The sequence below is a fragment of the Mytilus californianus genome, unplaced genomic scaffold (assembly GCF_021869535.1).
Source record: "Mytilus californianus isolate M0D057914Y unplaced genomic scaffold, xbMytCali1.0.p SCAF_9, whole genome shotgun sequence".
NCBI classification, from domain to species: Eukaryota; Metazoa; Mollusca; class Bivalvia; order Mytilida; family Mytilidae; genus Mytilus; species Mytilus californianus.
In genome coordinates, this window is record NW_026262745.1 from 3,640,601 (window position 1) to 3,653,521 (window position 12,921).

Consider the following 12,921-nt stretch of genomic DNA (forward strand, 5'->3'; position numbering starts at 1 on the left):
TATAATGAATGTACCCTTAGAAATCATTTAAATTGTGGATTATAATACACATCTGAGTAGTAGGTACTATCTTAATTAATAACTCTGAAGCACCATTTTGACTGCTGGTTGAATAAAGTCTAGTGGTTAACAAAGAGATTTCGTGGAGCATTGACAGATTCAACAATATAACTAAGTTTGTGAGAACCCTCATTGTTGAAGGCTGCACGGTTGCCTATAATTGCTTACATCCACTTCATTTTAACTTTGATGGATAGTTGTCTCATAGGCAATCATACCACATCTCCTTAGAACACTTAACAACAAACTCAACAATATTAATATAAAAAATAGGTATAACTGTATAAGTGGACCAAAACTAATATCTGCCCTTCATCTCTCCAAGTTGATCTCAGCCATTTTTAGATATCTATTATTTCAAAGGCATGACCCCTAAGGGCAACCCCTTAGTTGCAATGACAAAGTCTTGCCATGGAAAGCAAGAAACTATATATACATGTAGTTTTGGAGTGGACATAATAAAATCAATTACTAGTAATTGACTTTGCCTCGGAGGTCAAAGGTAATGGTCTGAGCTATGGTATCTTCTATGGTACGCTACACATCGTCTTGAGGTGCTGCATAAAGGATTCAAAAGTTTTCTTCCGGACACGAACATGTCTAAAAAGTATTTTGACCTTTAAATCAAAAGTCAAGGTCAAAGGAAGGTCAAGATGATATGCGACACACCGTCTTATGGTAATACACCTCAATGCAAATATCAAAAACTAGTTTCAAACGATAAAATTAACAATGAGACTACTGTTCATAGGCCAAAGAAAGATCACAATTACAGACTATTCCATTTAAATAATAATAAATACTTCATGAGTCCAAAAAAATCGTTTGTAAAGTACAATTTTCAGGAGTTGTCTGAATATCTTAAGAAAGAGTAGTGTTGAATTCGTTAATGATATGTTGTGATAAGAATTTTGATTTTGGTTAACCTATTTTCTTTAATGGGTAGGGATACACGAAACAAATTCCGGAAAAATTTGCTGTCACTGAGACATATATCAAACTTGTTAACTAGACTAGACACACTTTGCTGATGTTCCTATAACAGATGTATATCATTCTATTGTGTGATATTAACAAGCTGATGGTGTTTTTTTTTTATAATTGCGGTTATATAATGATGCATTTTTTTAAATGAGTTCATTGGCCACAGAAAGCAAATATTGTTCGATTAAAACCACAGGGCACGCACCTTTAATATGTACATCATTTGTACCAGTTGATTACTGTCTTCAGATCAAATAAGAGGATACAAGTTACAAACCACCTGGAGACATATATTTTACAATGCAATAATGGACGAAGTAATTAGATTTTATTACCTGAATAATAGATACATATTTGTTTATACATTTATACAGAAATGAAAATAATATCATGGATGGCTATCTCTATTGAAATATGTACTCTGAGGCAATAGTGTTTCAAACAAATGAATGGACTACATCTTAACACTCAAATATTACGGAAATTTGGATTTAAAAAGATTGTATAAGTACGAAGACCTTGTTCACCTGGTAATGTTTTAAAATTTCTTTTCTTCCTGGATGTGTCTATATATATCTAATCCAGAATGAAATGAAAACTGACATTTATGAGATATTTGTTTCGATTTCTAATGGATCAACTTTATTAGGATGGGTTTTAAAATTGTAAAGGATTTTAGTTTGTTGTTGCTTGGATGTTTGTTTATTGGGAAACATTTTCATGTGGTCAGTTGTTGTCAGTTAGACTTTTAAAGTGAATAACAGTAAGCAATTGCTATTAACAACCAATTAAGAAATTGAGAAAATTAATTAATTGAAATAAGACACGCTTTGACCTGAAGAAAATATTCATTTTATGTGATAAATCACTTAGGATTACAATTACATTTGCATACGTATGACATATAATTTCTTTCTACCTCACGAGCATTCAAGTGTCAAAAAGCAAAACAAAATCAATGGTTTTAATTTCTTATGAATTCACTTTCTTGCCAGTCAGTAGAACTTCTAAGCACGGTTCAAGGAAGTTAAAGATACCAGCGTTGAAGGATTACTAAGGACAGTTTGTCTAGCGACATAATTGCCACTATGTCTCAAAACAAACTACAATTGTCATATGCAAGTAGTGAAGATTTGTTAAGTGGCGTCATTAACGCTTACAGGCCGGAACTAACTGTGGACAGGGTGCACGAGGAAGCATTAACATCTTTTAAATCCACTCAAATCACAGAGATTACTGAATCCAGTTTGGACTTTACTGATATTGGAATACCGAACGAGTATACGTTTAATCGGCATCTACAAAACAGTGGAGCCCCAAGAATTACAGAGGAAAAATTAATGTGCGAAATACATGGGAATTGTGAACTGACACATTTTTGCAGGAAATGCCAAGTTCCTGTTTGTCAGTTATGTAGACCATCACTGAAACATAAAGGCCACAGAACGAAACGTATTGGAGTGGCAGTAGTAGAGAGGAAACAAGAGCTGAACGACAAGTATATAAAAATGGAACAAGATAAGATCAAGGCACTTCGTAGAAATCTGGCGTTTGTTGAAAACGAAAAATCCAATGTCCGAACGTCTTGCGACGAAGTTGTTGCAAGGATTCGCCAACGGTGTGCTTATATGAAAAATGTCCTGGATACAATTGCAAATAGTTTTGTTAAAGAGGTCTATTACAAAAAGAAAGACTGCTTACAACAGTACACACATATCAAGAAAGAAATTGAGAGTGAAATAAAAGAAGGTGATTGTGATCTAAATCACATGCTTTATCTATTTGAATTGCCTAACGATCAACAGTTTTTAAAACATTTCAAAGACCTGAAGGAAAAACCAAGTGTAGTTAGAAAAGTTCCAAACATATGGAAGGAATACGTCAAGTTTGATCATGGTCGTCTTTCAGTTCAAGAGTTAAGAGACAAATTTGGCACTGTTAGTTTTGTAGTAGCGACAGATGGTGGAGCGTTTACTTATGAAAGCAAACGACAATATGGACGTCTTTCATGCAGAACTAAAACATCATTTAGATGTGAAAGGAAGAATGTTGAAACTGACGATGACGAACAAGGAGGGTCCATCAACTCGATTGTCAAATTCGGAAATAGTCTTTGGGTAAACTCCGGTCTCAGTTCAAAACATATATCATTGCTTAATGAGAATGGAAAAACAATTCAGTCACTGCCGTTAATGTTCAAAGTAGAAGAAATAACGTGTTCTAAAAACGGGGAGCTAATTATGACTTCATTTCGAGATAAAGTTATCAGAAAAGTTTCTAATACCGGAGTTACAAGCGATTTATTCAATGTACCTTACCACCCTAAAGGTATTACTACAACTAAAGATGGCGGTTATCTCGTATGTATGTGTGAAAGCTATTCCACATCAGTTTGTGAAGACAGTCACCGTCTTGTTGTAAAATACACGTCCGAGGGCGACGAGGAATGTATTTACGAATATAACGGAGAAGAAAAGCTGTTTACACGACCATTTAGAGTAATAGAGAATATAAATGGAGATATATGTGTAATTGATAAAACTGCCATGGGCAGTGGTCAAGTGATAATTGTAGACAGAACAGGACTTGTCAAAACGATATATAGTGCAGATAGACATCAAACAAACAACGGACATATTAATAAAATTGTATCCAGATTTGCTCCCTCTGACATTGCATGTGATAAGAACGGCCGAATTTTTATTGTTGAATCTGATAACCACAAAGTGCACCTATTGAATAAGACAGGAAGTTTAATTGGACATTTTTTAACCAATGAAAGTGACTTTTTCTGCCCACTTTGTATAACAACTGATGAAAATAACCAGATTTGGATAGGAAATGAATATGGTGAAATAAAAATGTTCACGTGTGACTGGCAGTGAAACAATAAAAATGTTCACGTGTGACTGGCAATGAAACAATAAAAATGTTCACGAGTGACTGGCAATGAAACAATAAAAATGTTCACGTGTGACTGGCAATGAAACAATAAAAATGTTCACGTGCGACTGGCAATGAAACAATAAAAATGTTCACGAGTGACTGGCAATGAAACAATAAAAATGTTCACGTTTGACTGGCAATGAAATAATAAAAATGTTCATGTGTGACTGGCAATGAAACAATAAAAATGTTCACGAGTGACTGGCAATGAAACAATAAAAATGTTCACGTGTGACTGGCAATGAAACAATAAAAATGTTCATGTGTGACTGGCAATGAAACAAATGAATGAATGAATATTTTTTTTTAGATGTATATATATTATTTGGAAGACTATTGATAGATGATCTTTACACACATAACCAGCTTGCTGTGCTTTGACTATAAACTGGGAAATTTTTGTGTACGTTTTCGCTTAAATGATTACTATTTTGTTTGTTAAGTCAAACTTATAAAAATGACAAATTTAAAATAAACCAATAAATAAACTGATCAATGGTTTTCAGATTTGTTAACGACACTAGTACTAACAAGATGAAAGATACATTTCTGATATGTTTAGTCAAAATACGAGGACAATATCTGGTTAAAATAACCAGCCTAAGCTAGCATTAGATTGCTTGCAACAACATCATGATAAATTAAATGAACAAAAAATAAACTAGAGCGTTATTCATATTGCCCCGTAGACCTTGTAGGCAAATGTTTTGTTTTTGAGACCGTTAAACACTCTGTAAACTATATCCTCTATCGCTATAATCATCTGAAAACAATTAAAGTTTGACTCGTGATGGCAACCATACATCTTTGTAACGCATGCTATGGAACGCGAAATACCTCAGGAATTAACTTATTGAAGAAAATTTCTGATTTTACATTTTGGAGTATTGAGACTTTATTCATAAAAAAAGGGGGGGATTTTCCAGTTTTCCACTAAATAATATGTACCACAATTAGATGTTATTGGTCAAACTGTACAATGAGCTTCACAAGTTTCCTATCATCTGCAACCAATTTCACCTGGATAGATGCAAGCCCGATGAAGCTTGGTGGTCTAGCAAAATATTGCGTTTACTTTTTATCATATCGTTTGATTTTGAATTATACATACGAAAAACAATATTGACAACAAAACGTAAATTTCAATCTGGTATGGCAGGAATGAGAATATTTTTTTTTCGTTTCCGAATATCTCAAATTAAGGCACAAACAAGTTAATTACATGACGGGATTCTGATAAGTGCTCAGTATTATTTATGGTTATCCATTTCAATAAATACTTGAGAATGAGTGAGACACATAAAGATTCATTCAACTAAGGAGGTTTTTCATTTAATTGATTTTGAAATTTCCCTATTCCTAGTGCAATAGTTAAGTTGACCAAGTTTATATTTTAAGCAATGTTATTATGCCTATATGTGTCAGGAAGTTCACAATGCACCAATCATTGCCTTAAATTATTAATATAATTGTTTCCTTGTCATTAATATATGATGGCTCTAAATGGATGGATTTTAACTTGTGTAATATTTCTTTCATTCAATATAATTTACTCCAAGACTTGTAGCAGAAAAAGAAGGTAATTGTTTTATTTTGTAGTAAGTAATAACTTTGTAAATAGTAATAAATTCTTTGATTTATATCATTTTGTTTTCAAACTTGTAAAGACAGTTAAATCCATTTTAGACAAAGTATAATGTATTGACAGGTATAACGAAATTTTCTAAAATTTTGTATACATTTAAAAGAACTCGCCTTTATACTTCCAGAAATATATATTCAATTGATATTTGGGAAAATAGGTATATAAATGTATAGAAAATAAGTATTTTTCATATCAAATTATGATTTCTCGAAAACCGTCCACAGAATTTTGTTTAAATATGGTATATTTCCAGTCGACCACACCAATATAATATGATTTTTTATCTACTTTTACTATATAATTTTCTGATCTATATTCTTTATATTTTTAATTTATATTGACGTCACTATTTCTATCTTTATTAGTTTTGGGTCTGGAGGAACAACAATATATGCAGTAGAATATTATTGTTGCGCTAATTCATATTCAAAGAATGGAACATGTAGAAGTATGTATTTATATCAAGATATAAAACTTTGTTATATTTGAAAACGGTGGTGAAAATATAACCAAAGTTTGGAATAATGAAGTTTGTGCATCACTGATCAAAATATATCTTAATGTCCAATGTTTTTACATACTGCTAATGTCTTTTGTCTGTCGCCTGATATTATTGCTACTTAATTGTTTTCATAAAGAAATTAAAGTTTAAAGAATAGTTAAACTTAAACTCTTGTATCACATTTCATTGTTAAGTTCTGACATGAATAGAAATTTAATTCTGATTTTTCAAAATCATCACAGTTCAGGGGGTTCTTATGTCAGACATGTAATTTTGTTATTATACAAACATAACTTAAGAAATACTGCGAATTTGACCTTTCCTATAGTGATCAAGGCATAAAATAGGAATCCATGATAACAAAAAATGATGATGGGTCTATGTTACGTCCAGCAGCACATTAAATGAATATTCAGGACGAGAACTTGTAAACATTTAAGATATAAAAATGAACCCTATTTTGTACTAGACGAACAAGCTGAACCGATATCGATGTATTTACGTTATAGTTCACAGGGTAACACTCCGCAGGAAGACATGTCACCCTACCATGACAACACGCTAAACAGAAAACTAACCATTGAGCAATATGGAATTCCAAACTAGTAATCAACTAGTATGACTTGTGACAAAAATGTAAACATATAACAACCATAGAAAAAAGAAACTCAAAATTGTAGGTACAGATCACCAGAAAGTCAAATTAAACAGCTGATGCTACTTGAATAGCTATTATAGGTCTACTATCCGCCTGCATCCCTATCCACAGCTATTCATTAAATTGCATATCACAGCTTTGTGACGTCAAACATGCTTGTGCCCTAATTATCAGAGCCGTTTTAATGTTTAACCTGATGTTGATAAGTTTAGTCGGAACCTATCAATTCATTTTCTGGATTGAAGGTAAAAAGACTTTTCTTACTATCCTGAAAAAAACTTACAAATTCAACCCTATAGATCGATTATTGGAGCCTCAGTGGCCGAGTGGTCATTGTCTTTCATCTACTGTATCACTAGCCTGTCACTGTGAGATTATGAATTCGAATCCTGTACGTGACAGGTGCGTTGGACTCCAATCATATTGACGCAATATGAAGCATTTTACACTGCGCTCACTAGACAAAAAGCTTTATATTATTCATCGCAGCTGATATTTTACAGTTTTGATATGCAGAAATGCTGATAAAAATACCTATAAAGAGTTTACAAGCATCAAAACCGAAACGAACTTTAAATGAAAGCAATATGACAAAAACAAAACTGAAAAAGTCAACTTTGGCTGTTGCAGTTAAAATATCTAATATTATATTAGGTACCACAATACATTTTATGAATTAAGTTCACTTTCAAAATGCACCAGTCAACGAGAAGTTATGGGAAAAGATACTGTCCGAAGGACGAACTGAAACAAATGATCACAACATACCTACGATTTATTGAGCATGAAGTTTCATAATGATGATAAAATTAAAACTTGTTTCAGAGTGTAACCGAGCGCATCGATTTCAATCCGGGCGCACGTCAGAAAATAAGTTTCACGCGAAACAAAACCTATAAAACATTGAAAGGCACCAACAGCTCTTCAATCGAAAAAATAATTGTATTATCGAAACTCGTGGAAACAGGTTTATCAGAAGAATAATGTTATAGTTATTATGTTAAATCGATATTTAAATGTATACAATTTTTAATTTTTTTTAAGTATGTCCAGTTGGTTATACTACAAACCAAGATGGAACAGATTGTGACCCATGTCCAGATGGCCAATACGGTAACAGGTGTGCGGATGAATGTTTTTGTAAACAAGATGAACGGTAATTTTAGATGCACTTTTTAAAATATTTAGAATAAGAATAAGTATCGAATCGTCAGAAAAGAAAAGAGCAATTTCTAAAATTGAAACCAGCAGGACAATCAAACTAAAATTAGACGAAGGAAGGACAACACAATGACCAATAGAAAGACAATATTAGCACAAAGAATTACTCAAACTGCATTGTATATCATACTACATCAAATCTAGTTCATGCTTATGGTGCTATCACTATATTTATTTACTATTACAAAATAGGAAGAACTACATAATGAAGTTCTACTGAAACTGGATAGATAGTACATAAGTTATATGAACTAAGATTTTTATTTCAGACATTGGCCAATCGTTACTAGCTAAAATTTTAATTTACTTCTTAACTTTCATTTTAAACTACAGACATGCAATTTCTGAAGACAATGATATTGACTAAGGTTTCAAAGGTCCGTGGTAAACATTATCTAAGTCCTTATTAAAGCACCGCTGTCATTTTATTTTAAAATCTGTATAAATAGTATTTTTTATTGATTATTCAGATGTAATAACATTCTTGGGTGTGTATCAGAGGACACAACAGTGACGGCGGTTAATCAGACAGGTAATGTACTCCTCGATATTTAACGTATTTTGTGTTTTGAGATGTATATTGCCTTTCTTAGATATAGGATATTGAATCAATGATTTTAGAAATGTCATGCTCACATAAAGCAAATTATTTGAGATTAATGTACACCTTTCTGAGTACCAGGCCATTCAAACTAAAGTAAAACAAGATACCAAATTTATATTTATATACGATTTAATTCCGGAAGTGAGACATTTTCTAAACGATGGTCCCCCCTCAATTTGTAACAGGAAAAAGTAATAGGTTTATGAACGTTAGACGTTCAGCGGAATATATAACACATATATAGAAGACAAGAACGAGTTTATGTGATATGCATATATACCCCATTTTCTACATGACTGACATGTCGAGGCGACTAGTCGCTGATTTTAGTTTTAGTGCCACATGCTAATCTGAGAGACAGCAAATATTAAAATTTTAAGTATTTATTGTGAGCCAGGGGGGATATAGAAAACACCACACCCGCACTCGCGACAAGCATGCAACAACGAAACCGTCGAACCACTGTACCGAATGAATAAAAAAAGGTAATTAAATTCAAATCTGAATAAATACCGGGAGAGCAAAAAAACCTACAACAGTATAAAGACAAAGTGGGTTACCTCGCCTAAGGGCAACGTTTTCTGAGGAAGTAAGAACTTACATTGAATGGTCATAAAATTTCTCGCTGAACATATTAGATCGAATGCACTAGTTTGGAACTCTGATAACTTGTATAAAGAAACACATTTTAAAATCATCTACGATCTTCGATTTGTTTTTACCTGATTCATATAACTAAAGCTTCGAATTCCTATTCTGACATCGGACTCGGACTTCTCTTATACTGAGTTTGACTGTGCGTACATTGGCTAGAGGTATAGGGGGAGGGTTAAGATCTCAAAAAACATGTTTAACCCCGCCGCATTTTTGCGCCTGTCCCAAGTCAGGAGCCTCTGGCCTTTGTTAGTCTTGTATCATTTTTAATTTAGTTTCCTGTGTATAATTTGGAGTTAAGTATGACGTCCATTATCACTGAACTAGTATACATATTTGTTTAGGGGCCAGCTGAAGGACGCCTCCGGGTGCGGGAGTTTCTCGCTGCATTGAAGACCCATTGGTGGCCTTCGGCTGTTGTCTGCTCTATGGTCGGGTTGTTGTCTCTTTGACACATTCCCCATTTCCATTCTCAATTTTATAAATATGATTGGTCGTTAAATTATTCATTATAAACCTAAGGAGACGTTTTACGATTGCCGATAAAACAACTATCCACTAGAGTCAAAATTACTTTGACATACGCAGCTAAAGGTCACTTCGCTCCCAGCATTTAACAATGAATTGAATTGTTAATCCATTCCAATAAATGGAAGGAATAAGGCATTTTTGAAATCTTATATAGAATTTCCAATTGAATTATAAAATATAGGCTTGCTTATTTTCAGATCACAGCAAATTGTTGGGATTTTCAAGGAAAAACTTTCGAATCGCCGTCTACTCCGGATGTTCTGGACTTGTGTTTGTAATTCTCTGCATTTTGGTAGGATACGGATGTTACATCAAGGGAAATCAACATGCTGTTAGTGTTGGTTTATCTACTTTGGCCGATAACAACGTTATCCAAAACAGAATACAACTACCTTTACAACACTCTTCGCATGAAGCAGAAGAAAATAGAACAAACAATGATGAAACCGAGGAGATCACTTTCTATACAGAGAAACCTGATATGTTGATTGAAGATAAAGAAAATGAAAGAAAGGAATATTGGAACAAGAACAACGAGGAAGGTACCTGTGATAGTTACCTTATCCCTTACGAAACAGCAGAAACAGATGGTGATGAATTTAGCTGTTTTCCGGATGAGAATGAACAACCAACAGTTCATAGAGATGAACCCTCTGATCCTAGATATCTCAACAGTTATCAACCACTAAATCATCAACCTCTACAACATCTTTATACTGAGTTACAATAGAAAAATAAAACAACAATCATAGTTCCTTCTCAGAACTTAACATAGTAAAGATATAACCCGTTCGAGCAAGGGCATTGACTAAATGAACGCTTGTTACCATGGAAATCTTATCATTTCTTTTCCCCTAATGTTGTATGATCTGCATGACATGTATATCATTACAACCTTGCATCTTTTACCATTTGACACCAATAACGGAAGTACAATCAATCATGCCAAAACCTCCATGTCAGGATTAATGACAAATTGACAAATTTTCAACTTGTTTCTTTATTATCCTTTTTTGACGTCATGTCAATTGGGTACAGATGCGCAGTTCTGTTATTGTAGCCTTTTCCTCAATTCCTGTGCTCATATCGTAAACTTGGATATGTTTGAATGCTCGTTTTGAAACTGAAACATTTTCACATATGTGGTTATATTTTCGGGGTACGAAGTGAGATTCGTTTTTCCATAATTTAGCAAACCCCGAAAAGTCTTCTGTGATGCGGCTTCTCGAGGTAAAAAATCCCCTTTTTCTCACAATAAGTTCTTTGAAAATTTAGTTCCTTGCATACATTTAATAACTTCATAGTTTTTACACCTTTATTCTATGGTCCTCTGCTCTACAAATCAGCACAAATGGTAAAGCTCAGTCACTTGTTAAAAATTGGAATATGTCCAATATCACTACACAGAGATTTTTTTTACGCACTACTTTTGTGTTCCTCAATTTGAGGTGCATTAGTTATATTGACCCAGTTGGGTTGCTATGTTTATTTCTGATGTAGATTATTTGACTTGCTGAAAACGTATCGATTACAGATGAATGAAAAATTTGAAATTTCTCAAAGGAATTAATAATACCTGGTTAATTATTGTCTCTTTGATTGTTGTTGTTGTGCTGATCAATATCCTTTAAAACAGAATACTAGTATAAAAAAGGAGAGTTCCCAGAGTTATATCATCAACAGACCCTTTCGCTGCTCATGAGCCATTTTTCAAACCATTAAACTGGAAGACGCGTTAAAAGAGAATGAGATATTACAAGTTTGTGTTGAAGTGTATCAAAATCGATGCCGTTTCTATCTTTCTAGTAAACTTTATTGTGTTTCAGACAATAACAGAAATGCCGTTCAAGGATATTGTTCATTAACCAAAAAAATAATTGTTCCATAACCATGATAATCAAATGTTTGATTGCTAAAAAATTGTTTTTGTGTTCCTGACTATCAATCAACGTCTGTTAGAAATAATAAAAATTATGAATTTGTGTTCGTAAGCATCGACTTATATATGTTTTAAGATTTAACATTGGATCTAATGGCAAAACCTCTCAATCAGAAATGTTTCCTTCTGCCTTCAAGAAAATAGCCATATACCGCACCCTTCTCCCTCTCAAAGTTAAATAGTCAAAAGGTCGTTCCCTTATTGAAATTAATCAGCTATTAACAATTCTAACAATAATTGTTTGATTTTTTCATTATTATACTTTTTTTACTTTATTTGCCATGTCCATGTGCATTGTATGCATATTTATAATTCAAATAAGGTTTTAGTTTTTGTATCAGGATGGACCCCGGGAAGATTACTAAATGTGTACCTTCTTAAAACAGATAAGTGTTGTTGATGTTGTTGTTTTATATGCCCAATAATAACTTAATTAATATAAAAGGACCACAAGTTGTATATGCGAGATATGAATTACTGCAGCATGCGTTTTCATCGGTAATATATGTAGCGATAATCAATGAGCATGAATGTTACCACAAAAAATTGCCTTGTACTTTGACAGCTTTTGGGTAATCGTTGGACATCTTCCTCTTATATACCCATATAAAACCAGTATAAAAATAATTTCAGTAACTACTCTGAAGAAGATCATGAATAATAGTGCTATGACTTATACAAAAATCTGATTCTTTGTCCTGGTTTGGCTTTACATTTGACGTTTGTATTAGGTTGTGAATTTTCAATTATGTTGTCATCATACATTACCGAAGAGACACTACTTGTCGAAATGCGCATCTGGTGCAGTGAATGACATTGTACACCCACCCTATATCCATTCATTTCCAGTGTAAAAACAAACTAAAAATCATACTAATTGAAAGATGAATTCATTTTAGGATATATGTATAGCTAAATAAACTCATGTATTTAAATAATTTTATAAATCATGTCAGTATCGAATCACTGACAACTATACAGATTGTTTATACAAAGACTAGCAGACCACTAGCAACGATGTCGACTTGGTGCTATGAATTCAAATGAAACTTTATAAATTTGATGCGTTCATTAGGAACGATCAAACACAAAACAATTAAAAGCCCCAGCAGCCGGTTGTACGAACGTGGTATTAGCCTAATGGGTCATTAAGTCCTCATTAAGCCTTTATGATGCA

At 33.2% G+C, this 12,921-nt stretch overlaps 1 protein-coding gene and 1 long non-coding RNA gene across 2 annotated transcripts; both read left to right on the forward strand.

Moving 5' to 3' along the window:
• The first annotated feature begins 2,065 nt into the window (after positions 1–2,065).
• LOC127714299 (uncharacterized) lies at positions 2,066–4,558 on the forward strand. The gene has a single exon (XM_052220359.1). The coding sequence runs from the start codon at positions 2,133–2,135 to the stop codon at positions 3,927–3,929; it is 1,797 nt and encodes a 598-aa protein (XP_052076319.1). The 5' UTR covers positions 2,066–2,132; the 3' UTR covers positions 3,930–4,558.
• Positions 4,559–5,017: 459 nt separating this feature from the next.
• LOC127715026 (uncharacterized) lies at positions 5,018–11,796 on the forward strand. The gene is made up of 4 exons (XR_007988080.1): positions 5,018–5,569; positions 6,001–6,083; positions 7,840–7,951; positions 8,487–11,796. It is a non-coding gene; the product is annotated as an uncharacterized LOC127715026 (long non-coding RNA).
• Positions 11,797–12,921: the final 1,125 nt, after the last annotated feature.

Excerpts from the sequence above, each read along its gene's own strand:
- LOC127714299 (XM_052220359.1), top strand. The coding sequence starts at position 2,133 with ATGTCTCAAAACAAACTACAATTGTCATATGCAAGTAGTGAAGATTTG.